The 25,575-nt window shown below is 43.2% G+C and overlaps 1 protein-coding gene across 20 annotated transcripts in view; it reads right to left on the bottom strand.

The window, feature by feature from the left end:
* The window catches only part of PARD3 (par-3 family cell polarity regulator), a 556,192-nt gene that overhangs the window by 463,906 nt on the left and 66,711 nt on the right, over positions 1-25,575 (bottom strand). For all 20 annotated transcript variants that reach the window (XM_043885073.1, XM_043885063.1, XM_043885076.1 and 17 more), the window contains exon 2: positions 479-580. In XM_043885073.1, the coding sequence (XP_043741008.1) occupies positions 479-580 (102 nt within the window). The remainder of the gene's footprint in view (positions 1-478; positions 581-25,575) is intronic.

Genomic DNA, 25,575 nt, shown 5'->3' with positions numbered 1-25,575 from the left:
TGGCTTAAGTGCTGACAGTGAAGATGGTGTTTCAGTATGACGGTACTCAAAGAGGAGCTACAGAGGAAAGGGTGGCTTCCTGGAAGCCAAGCCCACTGGGAGGATGCTGGAATGCAGCCAGGGAATGCCAGCCACTGGGATCAAAACAGAAATGGTGATCATAATGACAGGCCTGAGTTGTCAAGAAAGATGTTATGTTCAGTGAAAATAAGAGGGGAATGGCATGGAAACCTCTTAAAATGTTTCCATTTAAAACGCTGCAATTTTAAAATTCCCAAAACCTAGTTTTGAGTCCCCAGGGTTCAGGAAAACAAAAGATTCATGATACTTACAATAAAACAAACAAACCAGCATGAGTGGCCCCAATGCTCTTTAAAGTACGTGAGTCTGAAACAGAAAGGAAAGTGCTCCCCTCCACCCACACCCTCCCCAGTCTTCACAAAATGCACCGGAGCCGCTTCCCTGGACTTGAACTCACTCTGTCTTTGTCATCTGCCACATCACAGAGGATGTCGTCGAGATCCAGAATTCCTCCATCTCCATGTTCCAGTCGATGCACTTGTATCCAGTAGTTTGGATCCTGTATGAGAGTATACAGCAAATTAGCACCACCAAAAGGGAACGCAACAATTTAAACTGGGATAAACTCCTGCCATGAAAAGGAATTGACCTCATCAACAACACTGCACTTGATGGAAAATTCAGGTGACCCCCTATATTTGGTTGAGTCCATTTTGCTTTTTTTATGGTGGAGTCACTCAGGCATGTACATCCCTTTGGCTCAGACACCCATATACTATTGTGATAGGAGCTGCAGAAACCAGCACAACTCATGGCACACAAAATAGTAATTCCTCTGAAGTACGCTGAGTTTCCCATGGTCCAATATGAAATACTTAATAATCTCCCCAATCCTATCTATTGAGGCATTCTAATAAGCAAGCAACACATACTGTGTGTCTGAAAAGCTCATGTTGCAGCCTATCTGAAGAAAAGGAGGCTGTCTGCCTTAGTGGCTCCAAGTAATCACTACAAACAGGTCTAAAACTTACTGACACAGAAGAATGTTAAGACCACAAGTGAACAAAGCAAGCTCAGAACAGCATGTGTGCTTGAGTCCGTTTTATAAAGACAATGATATACACTCATATGTGTGCATAGAAAAATGTCCCCAGATAAACACACCAACATTTTAATATTTATCCCTGAGGGGTGGGGCTGGGGAAGAAGGAAGACAAAGGACTTCATTTTAAGTGTCACACACTTCTACCTGGGTGTGTGTGCACACTTATGCATACACACATATACACATGCACACACACACATACACACACAACATACATATCACAGAATATAACATCAAATCAAGCTGTAAAATGACGTGAGGAAAAAACATAGCTGTTTTTCAATTTCTAAAATCACTCTCATTTGTATATTCAAAAATGAAAATATACTCAACTATAACCTTTGCCATTAGCTACTGAATCATCCATAGTGCAGAATTACTAATAAAAAGTTCAATTCACACTAACACTCTATTTTACCAATTTAAACAGTGATGTCAGGTACAGCTCCTTCTGAGAGGAAAGGCTGGGGGTGGAGGAGGCACAAGATTAATGACAGTTATTAATAAAAACACAGACTATGGACCCTACCCCATATCTACTGACTCAGACCTTCCAAGGGTGAAGCCAGGGAATCCAAAGCCCTCCAAGGGAATCATTAAATGGAACATGTATTATCAATCCCTGTCACTTTTTAACCAGCACAGAAAACAGTTCAGGTTCCAGTTCTCAAAGTTATTAAACATGACCATAGAAACCACTATGCCAACACTCCACAGTTGCTCTGCATGCACGCTCATTTATCTGGACTTCTTTAAAAGGAAATTCAGGGAATTCCCTGGAGGTGCAGAGGTTAAGACTCAGCACTTTCAGCTGGGGAACTAAGATGCCACAAGGCCAAAAAATTTAAAAAGAGAAAGAGATTCAGTACTGAAATCAACTGTTCATCCAGAACACAGACAGTAAGCTTGTAGAACACACACGCACGCACACACACACACCCACACACACACACCCCTCTCTTGGCATCCCCTTAATACATGGGCCTTACTCGGCTAATTCCCTGGTTATATTAATAACATCACCTAGAGAGTTCTTAGGAAACCCGCTGCTGTTAGTCCAGCCAGGCTCCAGAATTTTTCATTTCTAGATTTGTTGAGCTGTTAAAGAACAAAGTCCTGAAACAAACTGTACTACTACTCTTCCTCCCCAAGTGGTATTCACTCTGCAAGAGAAATGGGGAAGAATGAATAACCCGTGGGGTGAATAAAGAGAAGGTGGTCCTTCACCATCATATCCAGCCATTTATCACCCTGTCCTCCGCTTCCCCCAAGCAGGATGACCTAACCAGCTTACATATCCACTTTCGTTTCTGAAACACATTTATGCACACAAAAGCAGCATGTGTGTGTGCTCAGTTGTGCCCAATTGTTTGCAACCCCATGGAGCCCACCAGGCTCCTCTGTCCATGGAATTTCCCAGGCAAGAATATTGGAGTGGGTTGTCATTTCCTGCTCCAACACAGAAGCAGACAGACCTCTAAAATGTAGCTTATAATACACGGTCTTAAAGCCTCTTAACCCTCCTCACTCTTTCCACATGAGATCATAATCTACTGCCTTTCTATAACATTTGAAGGTACTCCCTGGAAATAAATTCCCTCCTAAAGATTTTCCAGTCTCTTAAACTGATACTGGAGAACCTACCACAGTCCAGCCTCCTTCACACCCCTTCCCCTCTCAGGGCCCGCAATGTATCCTGTATAAATGCACCCCTCCCCACCGTGCCCAAGGTTTGGAGCTCCACTTACCCCCCAGGCTGATCATTTCCATCCCTCAAGACTCCTCGGCCATCCTCTTCCCCAAGAGCTTCTCCTGACTGGAACATCCCAAGAAAGGTTAAAAGTCTATCCCCAGCCTTACTGTGAAAGTTTCTAAAAACTGTTAACAGTATGATCTAAACTAGCATATATCAGATGGATAAACAGCAAGGTCCCTTTACATAGCACAGGGAATGATAGTCAATGTACCTGTGATAAACCATAATGGAAAAGAGCATTTTTTAAAAAGAATGTATATATGTGTACGACTGAATCACTTGTACAGTAGAAATTAACACAACAGTGTAAATCAACTATACTTCAATAAAACTAATTTTTTAAAATCCATAACAGCATGGAAAACAGCACTCAGATGTCAACTCAGAGTCTTCAAAAGTTAATACTGTATTTTTGCAGATGCTAAAATAATTGTATGAAATCTTCTATGGACCCTACTTTTGTCCTTGAGCTACCACACTTAGATCCTCTTGACAGCAACATTTCTTAAAGATCTGTCATCTCAGATTCTTCTTCTCCTATAGCCCCATTCCAGTCAGGCTTCCTCCCCACCACAAGTGCCAAAACTGTCTATCAAGGTCACCAACAGCCTCCATGTTGCTAGTGAGTTCTCAAGACCCATCTTCCTTGGTCTATCAACAGAATCTGACACTGCTGGCCACTCCCTCCTCCTCGAAATATTCTCCACACTTGGCTTATCATCTTTCAACTGTCTGATCAGGGTGTGTCTAATTCTGAGATCCAGTTGTTGATTCCTGCCTCCAGAGAAGTCCTGATTCAGCGGTCAGCTATGCCAAGTAGCCACGACAACACCATGTCAAGGCTTTCATCAGGCTGGTACTTATTAATGTCACTCTGACCATGTGCTGAATGGAGACAACCACTTGGAGAGAAGCACAGAATGAGAATCATCAGTAATCCTAACAGAGCAAAGGACACTAAAAAAACAGTCAGATCTGAGCAGCACACATGAAAATTACCTCCCCCCACAAGAGTATAAAAACCAGGATGTTTTTGCCACTGAGAAATACATCTTGGAAGGGTTGTCTCTCAGGAGATGTTAAATGACAGCCTTCGTCCACACAATTCTCTCTAAATACCCAGAGGACTGGCTGTATTTTCAAGGAACAGTCAAGCACCCAGGAGAAAAACTTGTTTTCTAAACAAGTTGGAACATACTCATTGATTCCACCTCACAGTGGTTTTCACTAAGAAGTTTGAAATTATAGCAGAAATCATTGCTGTCCTGGCTATAGAAACTTATACATACAACTGAACAGAAAGCAGTGATAAGCCACTTTTAAAAATGCCAAAAACATTAATTCTACAATCAGTAGACTTGTCATTGGATTAAAAAACAAACGTGACATATACTCAATTTTTTAAAAAGGTTTCACTTATAGTATGTACATATAAAATAACCAAAGATTTGAACAGTAACAATAACTTTACATTATGATGAACAAAAATCCAGAAATGAAAGACAAGATTCTCAATAAGTGGCTGGATAGAGAACTCTCAAGAAGCAAATGTCCCCGCCAAGCAACACGCCCCAAGATGGATCCGAGCCCAGAGTAGAAACCAGGAGACAAATGCACACACAGAATCACTGCTTCTCACCCAAGAAGACTGGGGAAAAGATGGAGGGGATGTTTCTATGATCAGCTAGAAAGAAAGCGCAGAGATGTGGTAAGATGCAAACTGCAAAGAATGCCGCAAAGAAAGCTCTATTCCAGGACACAGGAAGAGAAATAGAGGAGGGAAAGTCATAATGAAATAATGATTCCTATCCCAATTTCAAGAAATCTCTCACCACCCCACAAAGAGCATCACCACACTGTTCAGTTCAGTTCAGTTCAGTCACTCAGTCATGTCCGACTCTTTTAGACTCCATGGACTGCATGCAGCACGTCAGGCCTCCCTGTCCATCACCAATTCCCCGAGCTTACTCAAACTCATGTCCACCAAGTTGGTGATGCCACCCAACCGTCTCATCCTCTGTCGTCCCCTTTTCCTCCCGCCTTAAAAACAGACAGATCATGGGTCATAAGAAAATGAAACATAAAAATGATTTGTGAAGGTTAAAGAGGGAAAGGAAACTTGTATACCTACAGGTGACTCATGTTGATGTATGGCAGAGGCTTCACAATACTGTGAAGCAATTTTCCTCCACTTAAAAATAAGTAAGTTAAAAAAATGCTTTGTGAGTTCTGAAGAGAAAAAGATTACATTCAGTGAGAAGATTTGGGAAAGGTTGGTGGTGAGGTTTTAGGAGAATCAGATCCCAGAAGAGGGAGGGATGGAATGAAGAAAGGAAGGAACTTCCAGAAAGTAAAATGCAAGTCACCACAGCAAAGGGAAAAGGAATCAGAAATCAGAATGGGTTGGACTTTATTAACAGCAACACAAAAATATATGATAACAGCACACTGACTTCAAAACTCCTAAGAGAAATGTTTCACAACACAGAATTCTAGACCTCACTCACCAACTATCAGTAAAGCATGGGTGCGGGTAGAAAACAACATTTTCAGAAATGAAGTGTCACCAAAAAGTTACCCTCTGTCTTTCTCAGGTGAGTACTAGAAGATGTGTGCCAACAGAGACCTAACCACGAATGAGGACACCATGGCATGTGAAGCAGGGGACAAACCCATGAGAGAACTCACTGGATACTTACCAGGGGTGAGAAGGGCAGGTCATGGTGGGAGCTGTCGTCGAGACGAGGCCGGGAGAGGGCCCCATCTCAACACAATGAGATGTTACTTAACAGCTGGCCAAGCTGGGATGGAATTAGCTCCAAGTTCATAGAAAACCAACCAAAGTGGGGGGTGGGGGGGGGTGTGGGGGGAGGGTGTGGTAGAATAGTTCATTCCAGAGAAAGCACAAAAGTTGTCAAAGAATGAGTAATCAAGGTATCTTACGTGGTTCAGCTCTGAGCAGTTTTAAAAGATAATAATGTGACATCAAGCATCACATTTGTGTGAGAGAGAGAGAGAGAGAAATCCACGAAGTGGCTTCGAGAGAGGGAGGCAAAGCCCACAAGGGCAGTGAAACGGGGTTAAATCTTCCACACTGAGTCAAAAGACAGACAGAAGAAGTAACATAACTGTTCACACAGAAACATGGAGGAGAAGATGGAAAGGACCAGGCACAAAGTTGGAAAAGACAACCTCTCTAGGAGGGGCCGCTCTTTTTCATGAGAATCCTGGTAGAACCACTTGACTCTGCACATCTATAATGTTCAGAAACCAAAAGACAAGAAATTGTTTGAAGACATCCTTAAAATAAGGGGCATGGTGGCACAGGGCTTCAAGGTTAGCATCTGTCCATCCTATGAGCCAAGGAAAATTATGTTGCAGAGACAAACGAAGTCACTGGCAATGACATCACAAACAGAAAGCATATTCTCTTTAAAGTCAGTAGAAGAGCAATAGAAAGTCAGTAGGATTGATGCCTCATGCTAGACTACCTTGGTAAGTATCTTTCCAACCTACTTAAGCCAAAAGCAAGAAACTTTAAGTATGTTCTAAAGTTCTTTTCTTTTTTTTTTTAATGAACATTGGTAGTTCAAGATAGACATGATATAGTCCTCCCTCAGTATGGGGTTCCAACACTTACAGGGACATCAAAATCCACAGATGCTCAATCCATGGTACAAAATGATGTAGTATTTGTATATAACCTACCACTTCCTCCTGAATACTTTAGATGATGCATAATACCTAAAACAATGCCAGAACTGTGTAAATAGTCATCTGTGTGGATGGCGAATTCAAGTTATGCTTTTGGAACTTTCTGGGATTTTTAAAAATATTTTCAATTGAAATCTATAGATCAATTGATCAATCTCTGCTGCCCCCCTTTTCCACCCCAAACCACACCCAACATTCATGACACCACCTCACCACCACAACACAACAGAGCAAACCACAAACCTGCTGCCTCCCTTGAAGGGTGGATGGCTTCATTTAATATGTCGATCAAAAAAGAAAAACGCAGCCTGAAACCAAAGGTGAATTCCAACCTCAAGGAAATAACTGTCTGGCATTCTGCTTTATTAGAACCAGCACATAATCACTCTACAGTCGCACATTAGCCTAGAAATATGGGAAATCAGCCCATGATTGACCTCTGTGCCTGTGACATTACTTTCATAACAGCAAAGACATCACCCGAGCCACGGATGCTCCCCAATTCCTGCTCTACTCCATAGAAATCATCTAACAAAGATCACAGAGTTGGCTTGGGACAGAGCCAAGGCAAGAATGAGAAGGTAGTAACCCCCAGTTAGGTTTGCATTACATTCGTGTGCATTATCTAATGTGATGGGAGGGTTTATAACCCCTACTTTCAGATGAGAAAACTGAGACTCAAAGAGCATAAATTGCTGCCAAGAAGTCACAACTAATAAATGCTGTCAACCAAGACTAGGCCCCAGGTCTGCCGATGATTCCTCGCCCTTTCTCAGACCCACATGGGTGGTTTCCGACAGCAGCATCACAGCTGTTTGTCTTCCTACGGGCCTTCCTACCAATCTCTTCACAATAGCATCATTTTTTTAATGTTTTGCATAGTGAGTAGGTCTGTAAAATATTTATTTTAATAAAAAAGTTTTGATTGTTTAAAAAAATCAAGTTTGAAAAACCACTCACCTAAGAATTATATTACAGTTTGAACCTCATCCTAGTTGAAGCAGTGGTTCTCTAAGTAGGATTCCAGCCCAGATCACCATCACCTGACTACTAGTCAGAAGTTCCAAATCTCAGCTCTACTGAATCAGAACTTCTCAAGGCTGAAACGCTTTCTATTTCTTCTAGGTACTATTATTATTATGTTTTAGCTCATAAATTCATGGGCTAATGCTTTCATGAACACTTCTTTCCCACACCATGTGGCATGCAGGATCTTACTCTGACCAGGTGGCAAATCCATGCCCCCTGCAGTGGAAGCGCAGTGTCCTAACTACTGGACTGCCGGGGAAGCCCCACGAACATTTCTTAAAATTAAACAGATATTTGTTACTACATCTTAAAAAACATCACCATGAATACATACATATACATTTCACATTCCTGTGATGATCACATAGATGGTTATAAATGTATTCACAGTCACTGTCAGATACAAATTCTTTCTCAGAGTCATTTCACCTCAAAGCTCTCCCGACACTCAAACATCAACCTCTCTCACTACACGTGACTTTGGGAGGTGTCTGAGTTCCCCAGGGAGCTTGTTTTGATTACTTGCCAGGAAATTTTAATGCAATGAATAAAAGGATGTCCATTTGGGAATAAGTGATAACTGAACAATATTTTTATCAAGTCCTATTTTAATTCTAATTTATGAAGCTTATATCCCTTGTCTTCCCCCTAAAATCAACTTTTTGTCTTCGTTCCTACTGACAATACCATCCTCCTCTGACTTAACCTAATCAAGCCATAAACCTCACCTCCCCACAGGAAATACAGGGGACAGAAAATCAAGTCAAATGACACCACAAGGAAACAACCAGACAAGTCCAGAATATGAGGCCTTAATAACACAACTGCACTGATTTCTTTCTTTAAAAATGCACCTTGTCTAATATCTAGATGCAATGTATGAAACTAGAGTAGATCCTGCATCTGGAGAGAAATTTTATTAAAAAAAAAAAAAAAAAAGCTGGGACAATTGAAGAATCTGTCATATCATGACAGAATCAATAAATGGAAAATTTCCTGAAGTGATCAGTAGGTGACCCAGGAATTTAAAATGTGTGTCTACATGGTCAAGATGTATATAGGAAATCAGATGTTTTAATAAACAGTAGTACAAAATAGGAGACCAGCTACACACCCAACAGTTAGAAACTGAGGACATATAATCCACGAAACACCGCACAGTGATTTAAATGCTGTGCGCAGAGCAGCATAAAAGCTATCATCTCATTTTCAGTCTGAAGAGAGTGGAATCTGCAGCCACAGACAAGAGGGAAGAACTGCTGAACACAACTGGCCACCCTTCTGATTTTCCAAAACAAACATACATGTGTAATTTTATAATTTTATCACCTTAAAGTTCACCTAACAAGTTTTATCACCTAAAGTTCACCTAACAAGTGAACACATCCCTTCCTCTCCCCTTCCTTCTTCTCTTGTTCTCAATAATGGAATCACCTTCTAACTCATCTCACTGCTTCCAGGCTCCTCTTTTAATCCTCTCCACATCCTTAGACTGCATTCATCTTCACAAAACACCTATTTCATCGTGTCCCTGCCCTGTGATGAGTCACTTCCAGTGACTCACTACATCCTAAACACTAAAACCAAGCACTCAACACTCTCTCCAAGCCTGCTTTTCCCGGCTCTCTGTGGATCCTACCCCAGGCACCCAGAGCCAGGCCCGAGACAGAGCAGGTGCTCAGCAAACACTGGTTCCTTGCCCTCCACACAGCGGACAGCACTCACCCCATGATTCCAGTGACCCAGGCTGTCCGTGACTCTCTCAACCGAGATCACAACCACCTCGCCTGTGAAATGCCCTCCAGCCTCAAGGTGTTCATCTAGACCACAGATGTGTCACAAAACAGCCTATTTCCTTGCACATGCATGGTGATATTTTTTATCTCTAGATAAGTTCCCCAAATGCAGGGACCATCTTCTTCTCTTTAGCACAAAACAATAAACAAAACACCACGTTGTTGCACAAATAATGTATAAAATATGTATAATAGCCCAATTGGACAAAAAAGAAATTTCAACAAGACTTTCTTGGAAAACTAGAATCCACAAATAGACTTATACGCCCCTAACCACCAAAAGAAACCCCATGGACACAGGCACCTTGTTGGGATCAACGCCCCCTTCATCCTGTATCCTCTGAATTCAGAGCTCACTCAAAAACCTCAGTGTGACTATCTTGGCTGACACTCCAGATGGCCTGAGCTGTGGGGAAAGAAGCCTTCCAGGTACTCTATCTTTCCAATGTAAAGGAACCCAATTTCCTGCAGAAACACCTTCACGCTCACTCGCAGAGCTGCGTCCCCAGCACCACTGGCCTGGAAGACCAGGCAGAAGTGAGTTGATGCTGGTCACACCTGCTTACAACCTAGGAAAAGGAGAGCCAGACAACAGCTTACTGGGGCCAGCCACGTTCTCCCCGATTACGTCCTGGTGAGGGTCAGGACGCCCAGGGCAGAGGGTGGGCGGTACTGTCACCTGAGGGGCCAGAGGCGCAGGAAGGGGCATGAGACCGGAAATGAGGCTGAGACGCGGAAAACAATGTGGACCTACAGGAGTGTTCTCCCCAACCCCAAGCCTCTCCTTCCAGGCCTGGGGGCCACCGGAGATCTGAAGGGGGGCGCCCTGCCCTGCGCCTCCTAACCCTCCCCTGACTCCACAAGGGGCCAGCCGTGGGGCCACTCAGGCACAGCGATGGTTTTCAGGACACTCATTCGAGGTCAACGCTTCCGGCTCCATGTGCAGGTGTGAGGCCAGGGGAGCAGGAAACGCAGCTTGTCTGAGATCACCGAAGAGGAAAGGGAGTTTCAGCTCAGATGTCACTCTGACTTCTCAATGACTGCTGTGCCCTTTTGGACGCACTGCTTCTTGCAGGAGGATCAAACGGATTTGTCAGGAGGACACATGAGGAAGGGAAAAACTGATCAGGACAGAGTCCTTTCTTTTCTTTCTTTCATTTTTTTTTTTTTTCCACTTAGAATGGAAAAAAAAATAATGAAAAATATATAACCTAAGTCTACATGTATAAACTGACTTGACTAACTTCAGTATAAGGAAGTAATGTTTTACCCCCATGTTACCTATAAAGACATAGATTTGAGAAGCATGTCATGCCAGCCATGCACCTGGAAGTGCTGGATTCCAAGCTGCAGGAAAAAAAGCAAAAAACCCATAACCATAAAGGGCTTCCCAGGTGGCACTAGTGGTAAAGAATCTGCCTGCCAATGCAAGAGACATAAGAGACCCCTGGGTCAGGAAGATCCCCTGGAGAAGGACAGGGCAACCCACTCCAGTATTCTTGCCTGGAGAATCCTATGGACAGAAGAGCCTGACAAGCTACAGTCGATAAGTTTGCGAAGAGTCAGACTCAACTGAAGTGACTTAGCACACACATACAACCATTAAAACCAGGCCTCAGACCCCTCAGGGCAGAGACCCACCCTGGGGCATCAGCAGCCCACAGCACCCATGCAGATCAGGCAAAAACCAAGATCTTCTAAAGTGAACTAAGATGCTGAATGATTTTCTTCTGTTTATAAAAAAATAACCAACCTAAGAGATTCTCAAGGTTCTCACCCAGCTTCACAAAAGAAAAATCTCCCCTCTCCTATTTACTCTCCAAGCAGCCAACAAGAGAGGCTGACTCAGACCAAAAGGAATTTCTCCGACGGAAAGAAAGCCTCCCTGAAACATGATAAACTCTAATAGCGCAGAATTCTAAAACAAACCAAGCAAATCTGACCCCAAAGCAGCTCTCCACTCCCCGATCCTATGACTTAATCCAAAAACCACCTCCCAGTTTTTCTTTAAAGATGTTATCTCAAGTTGCTTAAAAATCCGCAATTAATTCCTTACATCTGGCAGTACCCAACCGGACTGAATGAGATGACTCTTGAACTAACAGAGGAGACTGTGAGGAAACGGTGGGTTTTGACAGATAACTTGCACCTACCTGGGGTCTCCTTTTTAGAAGCCTGGGCACACAGCCACCCAGCTGCACTCCGTGGCCCCTACACTCAAACGCGGCATAGCCCTCGCTGCGCGGGGTCCGGCGGGGAAGGCCACAGCACCACCACATCACAGGGGTGGCCCCAAGGCGGGGGACAGCAGATGCTGGTGCTCAGAACGCGGCTCCAACTGCAGGCACTCGGGAGGGTGGAGGGGCCTGTCCCAGTGTTTCCTGGGACCGCTGATGCCAGAGGTGGAGCACCCTCCTCCTCCCAGGACACTCCCAGCATGGGTCCAGGGCGGGAGCTATGATGGTATCTTCAAAAGATGTGCCAGAGACCAGAGTCCTCTCGGAGTCTCATTACCATGGACATATTTGCAGGTGAGGAACACGCATCAGCTTTTAAGATGATTTTCAGGAGAGAAGAGAGTGACAGACAGACAAAGCGCACATCGTCACCACAAACACTGAGATCCAGGCCAGTGAATCCACGGGATCTCCTTGTCACTCAGACTTGCTATAGCTTGTTCGTACCCTCCTGGAAAGCCACCCCAACCTTTTCCCCCATGGAAAGCTTACCCAAATGTCAGTTCCTGCTAACATCTACCTCTGCACCTCATTTTGTCTCCTGCCCTATCTCTCCATAGCACTCACAACAGTGTCTTGAAGAAGTGCATGTTTTACAATATCACCCTAATCGAGCCTCAGGATCTGATTCACACACTCACGGGGCATCTATTCAACGGCAGGCACTGAACAGACACAGGGTTACAGCAGCGAATGGTCCCTAGTACCAAGTCGCTTAAACACAGCCCCACACCCCAAAACTCCTCGGTACATGTTACTGGTGATCCCATACCAAAGATCAATTTGTATTCCTTTACTAACTCATCTGTTTCCAAGTGTGTTGGCACTTAAAATTTTTCCTTGAAAATCCCTAGTGTGACTCACAAAGTTATCTGGCTTCATCTGGTCAATTTCAAATTCATTTGAAATGGGGGAATTTGAAAGAAAGGGCTTCAAGATACCTTATGAAATATGTGAGGAGATTATAGAGGTTAATGCCATATCATTGCTTAATCCCTTAGATACACAGTTTGCTGTCCTTGTAAAGTTTTCCTTTATGAGATATTTGAAATTTAGTTAACTGTGCCTTCAATGTATTACTTCTAAGGAAATATGGTGCACAGTGTTTCCAAAGAAACAAAACAAAATGCTAAGCAGTGCAATCGAAGCACTGAAACAGAAAATACAGCAGGCACAGACCCAGCATATTCTGCATCATACCTAAAGTCTCCGATAAAAATCCTGCATGGAAGCAAAGAAACAAATTAGCTGTTTGGGAACTCAGGCAAAACCTAATTATACAACTAGTAATTAAAGCATGAAATGGTCTATCTCAAACAACAACAAAACGTGTCACTATAAACTTATCAGACAGGGTGGGAAGACAGCAAAACAGAAGCAAAGCTGGTTTGTGAAGCACTGAAGATGCCCAGATACAGTGGACCGGGCACAAAGGCAGAGCTTTAATGACATAGGCACCCAGTGGGCATGTAGCCTGTCTACCAAGAGCCACCAAGAAAAGGCCCCATGGACTCAGCGGCCCGATGATGCACAGTCATTTCCTACCTGCAGACACTCGAGGCCGCGTGCGTAGCAATGAAGGAGGTAAGTTATCACTGAGGGTCACACGTTGTTCAAGCAGACACAAAAGTCGAACACACTCCAGATAGCTCTCCTTTTCAAAGTGGAAGGAAGGTAAGCATTTTCACAACCACCATAATCTGATCTTGAAAACAACTCGTCATACAGAATTAAAACTACCTAACCTCCCCTACCTACAACATCCTCTGCTGAGCACATATTTACAGACGTATGTCTTGGCAGTAGCAGAGTTCTGAGCTGTTGATCCATCCACCTTTCCAAACACAGGGAGCCTCCTGATGGCAGCAGAACCACGCTCTGCACCATCCAGAGTAGGAAGCAGGAAGCAAGGCCACAGACCCATCCAAGCTTCTGGAAGACTCCTGCCAGCAGGAACAGTCGAGGGTATGCAAGAACATCCATGCAGCGGCTCCTCATGACTGAAAACACTGTACTCTTATTCCCCAGTTTAACAGCTGCAGGCGACAGGATGGCACGTGACACGCCACCAGCCAATGAAAAGCTTAACGCTCAGTCTCAAAGTCAAGCTTGTGTTTTAGGACAAAGGGGTCCAGCCAGGTCTATGGAGGCCCCTGCCTTCCAAGACTTCAAATCAACTTTGGGAGGCCAACCACAGGTGTGTGGCAAGTTCACTAACAATTCTTAGGTATCAAGATTAAATGCCAACCAAGTGGTACAGGAATTACAAAAACAAATAGCAGAGACAAAGCACACGTCACAAAGGAATTCTGTCCCCTCAAGTGGGGGCCATCTTCAGACAAAGGTAAGAAGGCCAAGATGTACCTGGCATGTTTGGACAGCGGGGAGTAAAGCCCAGACACCTCACACACACACACACCCTCAGCGCCTGCCTTGTACTTGACGCCTCTCTTCACAGGACCGGGATGTGGGGAGCTGAGCCGCACACACAGGAACTCTGGGGGCCAGGCTGCAGAAGAGCTCTCTAAACCCGAGTAGGAACCACTGACACTTAAGCCCCCAACCCAAACATCATCTCCAGCTTCCTGTTTGCCCTAAACAACTATTTAAGCAAGATGTCACCCACAGAAGCTGCACGTGTGAATCCACAGTTTGAGATCCGACAAGCATTTTGAAAGACCCCAAATCACACTGGTTAAAATTCCAAAATTGTAAGGATTGTGGGACTATCTTGGGTTACATTCTCCAACCCCTCATCTCTCCTCTTTTTAAAATGAAATCCTGTATGGGTTTAACAGTAAAAGTCCTTCAGACACCCCCTCTCAGCCCTGCAGCAGCACTTCTTGTTTATCAAAAGACTAAAGTGAAAAGCAGGTCAACAAGACTCCACAAGGAAGACAGAAAACCCGTCTGACATGTGCTGGGTGAGCCAGAGAAGCACCCCCACCTTTCAGTCACCGGCCCCACATACCGGCGGCATCAGGCGTGCCCAGCCCAGCCCTCTGACCGCCTCCCACCACCAAGGCAGGGCTCTGTTCACATCCCAGCAGAGCCTGGACTAGCACACAGGAGACTGAAGTAGCATAACATCAACGTATCCAAGCCTCTGGACACCAGAGCCCATTCCTAACTGAAAATCTCCCACGAACAAGAGGCAAAGTCCATTTGGACCAGGTGAGTGTTTGTTTTGACACAAAGCCTCTCTGGGGCCCATCTCACAGTCACATGACATTCCTGCAAAAACCTGTCTCCATTCTGGATGGAACACCACACCAGGGTACTGGCACCAAAATTTCAGTTTATGCTGCTTATGTGGGAAACAATTGCTCCCACGGGTAAATGTAAATAAAGTGTAGACTACTGACACTCATTTTTCGTTTTTTCCCCTTACTCTTGGGGGAAAAAAAAAAAGTGCCTTGGAATTAATGCCATTTTGTACCTTGTCAAGAATTCTTCTCAACGCACCTAAAATAATACCTATCGATACACATATAAAGGCCACTAGAGTCCTAAAAATGTGCCCAGTTATTTAGGAAAGCAAAATCCATCGTAATTTAAACAAGATAATTTGCGTAAGGACTGTCGCTGTCATTTAACGAGAAGTCACAATGTTATGAACTAAGAAAGAACTTTTCAGACTGATGTGAGGGCACTTGACACAACTCTGAGCCCCATCACAGCAGAAAGGCAATGGAAGCACCTTGAGAAGGGCGAGGCATTAATTCCGAATCTACAGCAAATATTCAAGCCCCCTTGACAAAGTTTATGCAAAGTAATACGCTATTGAAGCAAACTTGACTAGGTTATATGTAAATCCTAAGCAAGGTCCACTCTTCACAAAGACCAGTGGCAATCAAGTGAAATCAATTCCAGGGCTGAGGAGACTGCATGCTGAAAGTAACAGAATTCTAAACTTCAAATTAGGTTTCTTTCTGCCCTCTATCTCCATGCTGTCTTTGAAAACAGTCAAACAACTGTGGAAAGAATATAGTGTAAATTAAACCATGTGAAAAGAAGGAAGTGATGAAGGCTAACGCTGCAGGGATGTTTGACTGGCACCTGGGTTTAGCAAGACAGCAAGCAGGAGGACACGGAAGAACGGACCCCTTTCCTCCAAAGGCAGGGTGAGCATGCTGAGTCAGATGAGGCGGGGCAGGATTGGGGCTGAGAGGTTGGGGGAGGGGGGGTCCCTCTCCCTGTGAGTGTCCAGTGTACACAAGGGATGAGCAAATGACCAGGGAACTCAATCCCCACAAGGTCAACAGGCCAGCAAGGCACTGAGGGTCCACTGCTCAAGCCACAGAGGCTGCTGGAGCATCATCTCCCGGAGCTGTGAGAAGCCACGCTTTCACCATCAGGACAAGACTGAAGAAGAATGTGAGAGATCTAACAAGTAGGTGGATTCAGTAACTGCCGGAAGATACAAACAAAGCATTAAGTATCACTTGCAACCTGCGTTAGATGAAAAAAAAATGTGTACTGGGGTTATACCAATACCTCGAAGCATATATTAAACTGCAATCATATAAGCTATAACACTAGAAAAACATTGGCTTTGTTCTTTTCTAAACAGTAATAAGTAAGATTTCACCCACTACCACCCTTTCCTTCACCCTTGTACCTCCAGGGGAAGTCACCTACAGAGAAAACAAGTTATAGTTTATCAATTGCACGTTTTAAGAGTCAGTTGGTTCAGTGCAAGGGGCCCCTGCCAACCACAATCACAAGAAGCATCCATGGAGGCATCTTGACTGACAGGAACAGCGGGAAAGACTTGGCTGCTCCATCTCCAGTGTGGGCAGGGCCACTCACACTTCCTCCTCATGTCAGGACACATGCTCAAGGCCTCCATCTCAAAAACTTTTAACTTCAAATTGTTTGCTCCTGCATCTGGCATATCACAGAGTTTGTTTAAAATCCCCTTCCAAAATAGAATCATCTTTACAAAGCACAGCCAAGAGCAGGGTGTTCTTAGTTCACTGCTCTTGTTTGCCAAATACATATACTGACTTGAAGGGTAGAGGCTGCCCTTGATTCACATGTTCTCAATAAAACCATAAGAGGAAAAGTAGTCAGTGACAGCTGAAACACACACAGCAGCAGCAGCAAAGTCATCATGCCTATTATGACTTTCTGGAGTTTTTTCCCCCTTAAACAAACACAGTGCCTTACTAACTCCCCAGATTTTCTCTGTTAGAGATCGTCTTTCAACTTCTTTCAGCTCAGATCACTGTATAATTCTAGCAATCTCTTGAAAAACAAAATGTATTAAGTATCAATCAGATCAGAGTAATTAATCTTGGCTTTATTATGTCAAGAAAACTTTGAAACTTCTCCCTTTCGCTAGTTCGATGCTTTGGAGGTGGCGGGAAAAACCCAATTACCTCATAAATTTTGCATTATCTTGGTACATTGTGTTTTAAAATACACTCAAGTATTGACCACAATGATGCAGCAGAGGCACTGAAGGCGCCCGCTGCCCTGAACTTGGCAACTCAACAGGGATGCAGGATGGGGATGGGGTTACAGGACGGGCATGGGGAGGCAGGACAGGGATAGGGAGGCAGGACGGGGATGCGGATACAGGACGGGGATGGGGATGCAGGACGGGGATGGGGAGGCAGGACGGGGATGAGGATGCAGAACAGGGATGGTGAGACAGGACGGGGATGGGGAGACAGGACGGGGATGGGGAGACAGGACGGGGATGGGGAGGCAAGACGGGGATGGGGAGGCAAGACGGGGATGGGGAGACAGGACAGGGATGGGGAGACAGGACAGGGATGGGGAGGCAGGACTGGGATGGGGAGGCAGGACCAGAAAGGGGCTGCTTCGTCCCTCCTGAGGGGCTGCCTTATACTCTAGGCCCCAGGGTAGCGGGATGCTGCTGCTGGGAGTGGGTGCTAAAGTGCCTTTGACTCTCAAGACCACATTCCTTCTATTACTTAGAGGATGCTCGCTTTGTGACTACTACTAAAACCCAGAGCCACCAGCAGAGTGCACTCTGCAAGCAGAAGTTCCTTTCCTCTGCAGAGGGAAACAGTTCTTCACGCCAATCAAGGCAAAATGCATTCTTACCTGATACTTCATATTCAGCATGGGAGCAATTTAATCAGAAATTAGAATAAACTCGTGTTCATGAGAAAATAAACAGGCAATTTGAGGACACTACAAAATAAATCCTATACTGTTTAAAACATTTTACTATATAAAACACTTATTAAGGGTGGGGGAAACCCAGAACAGTGCATCTGGAAGCTGCATTGTGGTCTATGGCTTTCTCCATGCAATTAAAATGTCCTTCCAAATCATGCCCACATTGAAAGATTTGTATGACCAACGACCATCCACTCTCTCATGATGGTAGAGAAAAAGCTGTTTATTTCCCTTCAGTTCCCTACATGACTAGGTTTTTGGTTTGTTTTTTTTTTTTTTTTTTTCATTTATTTTTATTAGTTGGAGGCTAATTACTTTACAATATTGTAGTGGTTTTTGTCATACATTGACATGAATCAGCCAAGGATTTACATGTATTCCCCATCCCGATCCCCCTTCCCACCTCCCTCTCCACCCGATTCCTCTGGGTCTTCCCAGTGCACCAGGCCCGAGCACTTGTCTCATGTATCCAGCCTGGGCTGACTCATACATTTCTATATTTGTTAGTAAAATGTTTCTAAATTTATTAGTACTTTTCTAAACTTGCTTGTAAAAAAACTAAATTATATGTAATAATTCTCTCTGTTCCTAATCTCAACATACTATTTAAATAACTTGATTATTAGGACTTCCCTGGTGATCCAGTGGCTAAGACTCCAGGTTCCCAATGCAGGGGGCCCGGGTTTGATTTCTGTCCAGGGAACTAGATCCCACATGCTTCAACTAAAAAGAGATCTCATGTGCCACAACTAAGACCAGGTACAGCCAAATAAATATTTGTTTAAAAAAAAAACAATTTTAATAACAGTAGACATAGCACAGAAAGCCACAGGAAATGCCACGGTGAACATATATATACCCATATATACGTATACACACACACGTGGCGCAGAACAACTCCGGGATAAGCCCTCCCTGCAGCCAGTGTTTCCAGAACTCTTGCACATCACAGAGAGTTCTGGCCTCCATGGTCTAAGACGTGCTGTGGAGCAAGTGCCCAAGCAGTAGAAATGCCAATGCTTTGAATCAGCCTCATGGGCCGAGGGGCTTCTGTGGATCGTTGATATGAAGGGAGGGTTAGCTGCTTCCGCACAAGCAACAGAGCCAGGAGTCAGTGTCCAGGCTCTGGGCCTCACTGAACCAACTACTGACCCTCTTCTCACAGCACTCTCCTCGGCTGAGAAATGAGAGTAACAGAGAGTTCCCAACACACATAGTGGTTAAAACAATTACAGGAGTCTAAACTTTTAAAGCAGTTAAAATAGTTCATGGGATTGAGTCACTGCTCAGTAAGTTTAGTTACTATTATTATAGCCAAGGTTCCTTCCTCAACCGTGGATAGGTATTGTAGATTGCAAACCCTACCCTTTTGGGGGCGCAGATATCTAGGGCCAATCTACTTCAAAAGGGAGTGAAGTTGTACACAGGATTTCTCATTCCTGACTATCCGAAACACCCAAAGAGCTTTATTAATTAGCTACCCAACACCCCAACCCAGACCATCTGGTCTAGGAATGAGCATGGGGAGCTCCCCACCCCCCAACCCATAAGGGTTATAACTGAATAAAATGGTTCTGTGCAACCCAGAATATGATTTCTTTGGTGTGCACTGACTCTGCTGTCCTGGGTAAGTGCACTCCTGGTTTATAAAGAAATCCCCTGTTCCCCTATTCTCAGCCCTGCAACAGCTACATGCACTATCTAAGCATAAATTTCTCTAGACTGAGATCTGATCCAAGCTTAAAGGGTCAGTACAGATCATCAATTAGCTCCTCATGGATTTTGGCCTAAATTTAACCATCAACAGCCGACCGTCTCTGAGCCAGGTGTAATATGACATTCCTAAAGCTCTTAGTGATAACTACGTTTATCCTTAGAAGTTGGCGGTGTCCTAAAACAAAAGCTGATTTCTCTTAGACGTAGGGGACTGGCCAACATTCCATCTGTCCAGCATCTTCCGTGAGCCCAGCCCTGGAAGGGGCTCCCTTACGGCCCCAGTATCCCTGAGCCCCAATGGCTGGCAGCTTTCCACAAGATTCTGCGGACTGGAGTCAGCTCTCGTCCCTGCTTTGCCAATAACTAGCTGTGTGCACTCAGGCAATTAAAAGCTCTGGCCATTTCCCCATCTGTAATCACAGAGGAGCAGCACAAGATCTAAGGGCCCCACTACCCCTAACATATATCATCCTGAAAACCACAAAAACTAGACCACCCATTCCCCTTCACAGTAGGCTGGGCCAGCCCATCGTTGGAAGAAGTCAAGCTTAAACACTCTGGCGCAAGAGTCCCAAGAGCACATGACTACAAGAACCGAGAAAGCAAATGACGGGGGCAGGATGAGGATTCCAACAGCCTGGAGAGGAAAATCAGGCGTGTGCGGTGGGCTTGCTCCTGCTTCGATGCCCCTGGTCTCAGGAGAAGCTGTGCGTTTTGATGGCCATGGGGGAATCTTCTCACCTGCTCAGGTGGCCGTGACAGATGCCATCAAAGCTCTGCTGTCCAGACGGCCTCCATCTGCAGGCAGGGCAAGTCCCACTGGATCCCAAGCAGGCCTGTCCTTCCAGGCTTAAGCCTGAAAGCTCAAAGAATTCCCACCTGGTATTTTGGAAAAAGGTCAAAATTCATTTCACTGGAACAAGTCTGAGTGCAGCCACCAGAGAGATCACTGAGTTTTTCTCTTCATCAATGATTTATGGGCAGCTCAAACCCTTTTTGATTTTCTTTCTGTATCTGGTCACTTCTTCCTCCATCCCAGATCCTTTAACGGTGCCAAAATAAAACTCTTCTGGCCTTCTTGTTAAACACTGTCTTTGACAACTATAAGTGAGTTTCCTATTGGAAATGATGGAAGTATTAACCCCACCCCACCACTACATGCCCCTCCATCACCACTGTGTACTGGGCATATCTGACATGGGACCTTAACACCAGATACCTGCAGGCATTCTGGTTTAAAGACCATATTTATTTCATCTATTTGATTAGATTTCACCAATTTGAGGCTCAGTAGTGTGTTGTGTATGATAGATCATAGGTAAGGATCATGTGGAGGAAAAGCCCTTCATTCTGTCTTCCTCAATTTCTCATCATTAATAAAGCACAGTTTTTAGAAAAAGTTCCCATGTTTTGGCTGTCAAATACTTAATAAAGGTATACAGTGCTTCAAATACATACAAATAGCCTTTGGGAAACCTGTAGATTGAAACACAACAAATAAAACTTATAACAGACTCCGATAATGAGTGTCATTAGTAAACATCTTCACAGATTAGAAAAAGCCAGGTTAGTAGCCAGCGAGTCACAATCTTAAATATTTCTACTGACTGCAACAAAATAGGGCACTTAAGAAACTGAAGCAGCAAAATTCTCTTCAACCCCCAAACATCTCCTAAAAGATGAATATAAGAGAAAGGAACATACACACCTAAAAGTGCCTTTCCACTTTAAAAAGATTCATTTCCAATAAGCTACTACCCAGTTTGGGGGAAGGAAATGGCAACCCACTCCAGTATTCCTGCCTGGAGAACCCCATGGACAGAGAAGTCTGGCGGGCTACAGTCCCTGGGGTTGCAGACAGTCGGACATGACTGAGCAACTTAGCATGCACGCACTACCCAGTTTACAGTAAATGTGTCACACTCGTGCTTATTTTTAAATGCTCCCCAATCCTCGATGTCACTGCAGGCTGCAATAAAATGTTTCTGTTTTCCAATAGAACACAACCATTTCAATACTTAACTATTTTTTTCTCATTACCTAGAAGCAGCAAACAAAGATTCCACATTTTAGGAAGCCCATTTATGTTAAAACAGTTTGTCCTGTGTGTGTGCTACATCACTTCGATCACGTCCAACTCTATGTGACCCGATGGGCTATAGCCCACCAGGTTCCTCTGTCCGTGGGATTCTCCGGGCAAGAATATTGGAGTGGGTTTCCATGCCCTCCTCCAGGGGATCTTCCCGACCCAGGGAATCAAACCGGTATCTCTTACATCTCTGTCTCCTGCTTCGGCAGGTGGGTTTTTTTTACCACTAGCGCTACCATATGTAGCACAATATTCCGAATCCTCACATTAGACAAAATTATCGAATTATCCTCAAATGTAAAACCCTTCAAATGCTGAAAGTAGTCTACTCTTTTAAAAAAGATAATGCTCTGAATAAAAATCTCTTGTAAGAATTTGAAATATTCTGCATGTGAAATATACGCTAAACATCTTCAGATAGTGTGACTTGACTTAATATAGAAAGTTTACTATAAGCCAATCTGACCAGAAGCTCAGTTGGTAAAGAATCTGCCTGCAATGCAGGAGACTCGGGTTCTTTTCCTGGGTTGGGAAGATCCACTGGAGAAGGAAATGGCAACCCACTCCAGTACTCTTGCCTGGAGAATTCCACGGACAGAGGAGGCTAGCAGGCTACAGTCCATGGGGTCACGAGAGTTGGACATGACTTAGCGACTAAATCACCACCAATCTGACCAGTACATGCTCACAAAAACCCCACTTGATTAAAAATACACTAAGGAAGTTACAACAAACTAACTCATTATGCAATGAACAGCCTTCTACAGGAGCCAGAAAGTAATCTGACAGCAGCCCAACAGCTCTCTGGGCTCACTCTGGCGGTTGTGCACTCATCTGTGATCTATCCCCAGGGAGAGATTCAATTTAAAAGAATGAGAAAAGAAGGGAGGATCCTTCTTAGAAAAAACACTTCCAACATCCCCCTTGCCTCACTTTTGCAAAATCATGGGCTTTTCAATATGTGTTACAGAATTTTAATAGGTCTTATCATCTGAACCAGAATTAAAGAGCATTTCATAAAGAATTTCTGTGTGTTTCTTAAAATGTTCAAGAAAATAATTTCTCAGGGCTCTATCCTGACCCAAGATAGGTGTTATCAGCCCCGAAGCATCTCACAGCACAGAGAAATACCAAAGTTTGGCTTTTGAAATGAGAGATACTTCTGATGCCTGTATCAGATCTAATCTTCAGGCTCATCTTTTAGAAATTATGCCCTTCTGGACAAACAAATATACAGATGTGGGAATGCCAGACTGTTGAGAGTGAGACTCTGGGCCTGAAAAACACATCAAGAGGCAATGAAAATTTAATGTTACCAAGGTTTCCAAAAAATATAGTTAATATTTCAAAACTTTCAATTAGGTAATAAACCTACAAGTGGTTGAAAGCAGACTTTTACACCAGTGCCTCCTTTGCCCTTAATTCACCCTAATGGGAGCTGAACACTACATTAGCATTATTAGTATTGAGATAGAAACTTTGGTTGCAATTGTGATTTGCCATGAATTTAAAATTGTCACAATTCAGTATGAGCAAAATGCTTTTTAAAAAATTCACTGTCTAGGGATTAGTGAAATTCAGTTAAGTCAGTCTCCCTAGAAAACAAAATGTATGTTGCTGTATTTATCTGACAGAGTCCGTTATCCATCTAAGTTCTATGAGAGGAGGTGATGATCATTTCTGTCTTGACTATCCTAGGGAACTTATTCTACCTGCCTCACTCTAGCTACAGAATGCTAAGTTAAGACAGAAAAGGCTCAAGGTATCAAATTTTAGTATTTATTTTAATAGGAAATGCATAGTGAATAAATTGTCATTTCACAACAAAATAGTCTGAGTCATCCACCTCTATGAAATTATCATCCTTAGCACAGGTATATTAAGCTTTCTGTACCCCCAGGTTCTGCATCCAAGGATTCAAGCAACTATATGGATCAAAAATATTAAGGAAAAAAATTTTTTCTAGAAAGATCTACAAGCAAAACTTGAATTTGTCACGTTTCAATATATTTGCATAGCATTTACATTGTATTAGTAATCTAATAAATAATCTAGAGATGATTTAAAGTATACAGGAGGATGTGCTTAGGTTACACACAAATATCACGCCATTAAGGACTTGAGCATCCACAGATCTTGGTGTCCAAAGGGCTCTTGGAACTAAGTGCCATGGATACTGAGGGACAGCTGTATGTATAATATTACATGAAAGCCCTCCTGCTAAAAAATGGAATTTCAGTAAGATGAATTATTCCTATCATTTCTTGAGTTGCCCACAGAATGAGCATATTTGCAATTTGAGGAAGGAACCAATTAAGCAATCTTCCCTCTATAGACTACAATTGCCTCCTGTTTCATTTTTACAGTTTTGCGGTCAATCATACAGCGAGGGGACCCCATATTCCCTCCCACATAAAATACACCAAGAAAGTCATTGTGAACAGAGCTGCCTGCATCACTCCCACACCTCAGCCCGGAGAAAGATGTTGTTTTGTTCTCAGTCCAACTTGTCTTTCCTTTTCTGGCTAAAATAAGAAGTGAAAACGGCTTCAAGTGCACATGGAACGTTCACCCAGATTCAACCACAGGCTGAATTATAAAACAAGTCTCAGTAAATTTCAAAGGACTGAAATAATACAGCGTATGCTCTCTAGTCACAGAGTTAAATTATAAATCAAGGATAAAGATATTTGGAAAATCTCCAAATGTTTGGATATTTGAAGGTTAAGGGACATACTTCTAAATAACCCAAGGCTAAAAGACATCACAAGGGAAATTAAAAAGATTTTGAACCAAATAATAATAAAACTTCAACATATCACAATTTGTGGACTGGAGTTAAAGCTTGATGGTGAATGTATAGGTCTATGTGCTTATTTTAAAAAGAGAAAAAAAGGTAGAGGGCAAGATAGAGAGAAGTGGGTATTTGCCGTGTGACACGGGCAGCTCAGTCCAGTCATCGGTGACGACCTGGAGGGACAGGATGGGGCGGGAGGGGAGGGGGATTCAGGGGCGAGGGGATGTGCATACACACCTGTGGCTGATTCGTGTTGATATGTGGCAGAGGCCAACACAATATTGTAAAGCAATTATCCTCCAATTAAAAAAGAAGAAAAAAGGCCTAAAAACAATCATCTATGGTTCTAGCTTTTAAGAAGCTTGAAAAACAGACAAGCAAATTAAACCAAAGTAAGCAGAAAGGAAATACTAAAGTTAAGTGAGAAATCAATAAAATGGAAAGTGGACAAATACAGAATATAAACCAAAGGTTGGGTTCTTGAAAATTAATAAAAGTGATAAACCCCTAGCTATACTAATCAAAGAAAAAGTGAAATCACAGATTATATCTATGAATGCAAAAGGGACATCACTACAAATCCTAAATATTAAACAGTTAATAATAGAATATTATGAGCAGCTTTATGCTGATAAATTTGACAACTTGGAAGAAATGACCAATTCCTTGAAAGACACAAATTACCAAAACTGATGCCAAAAGATATAGAAAATTTGAGTAACCCTGTTAAACATAGATTCATAATTTTAAACTTTCCCGCAAAGAAAACTACAAATTCAGATGGTTTCACTGCTGAATTCTCTCATAAACATTTAACGGAGAATTAATGTCAATTTTACATAAATTCTCTATGTAAATATGAGGGAAAACTTTTCAACTCATGTTGAAAGGTCAGCATAACCTGATACCAAAATCAGACAAAGATATTAAAATATATGTTATCTCCCTCATGAACATAGGCACCAAAATCCTTAACAAAATATTAGCAAAGTAAAGCCAGCATCATATAAAAGCAGTCAGATATAAAGTGATTTCATCCACAACCACAACTCTTAAAGACTCTCTCCCTCTCCAAAATCCAAACCTCTTTTTTTTCTAAAGGATAGATTAACTATGTGTGGAAATCACTGAGCCTGCATTTTAGATTGTATTATACAGC

This window comes from Cervus elaphus, chromosome 23, assembly GCF_910594005.1.
Source record: "Cervus elaphus chromosome 23, mCerEla1.1, whole genome shotgun sequence".
NCBI lineage: Eukaryota > Metazoa > Chordata > Mammalia > Artiodactyla > Cervidae > Cervus > Cervus elaphus.
The sequence above is the reverse complement of the archived record's forward strand: the minus strand, read 5'-3'. Positions and strand labels throughout refer to the sequence as shown.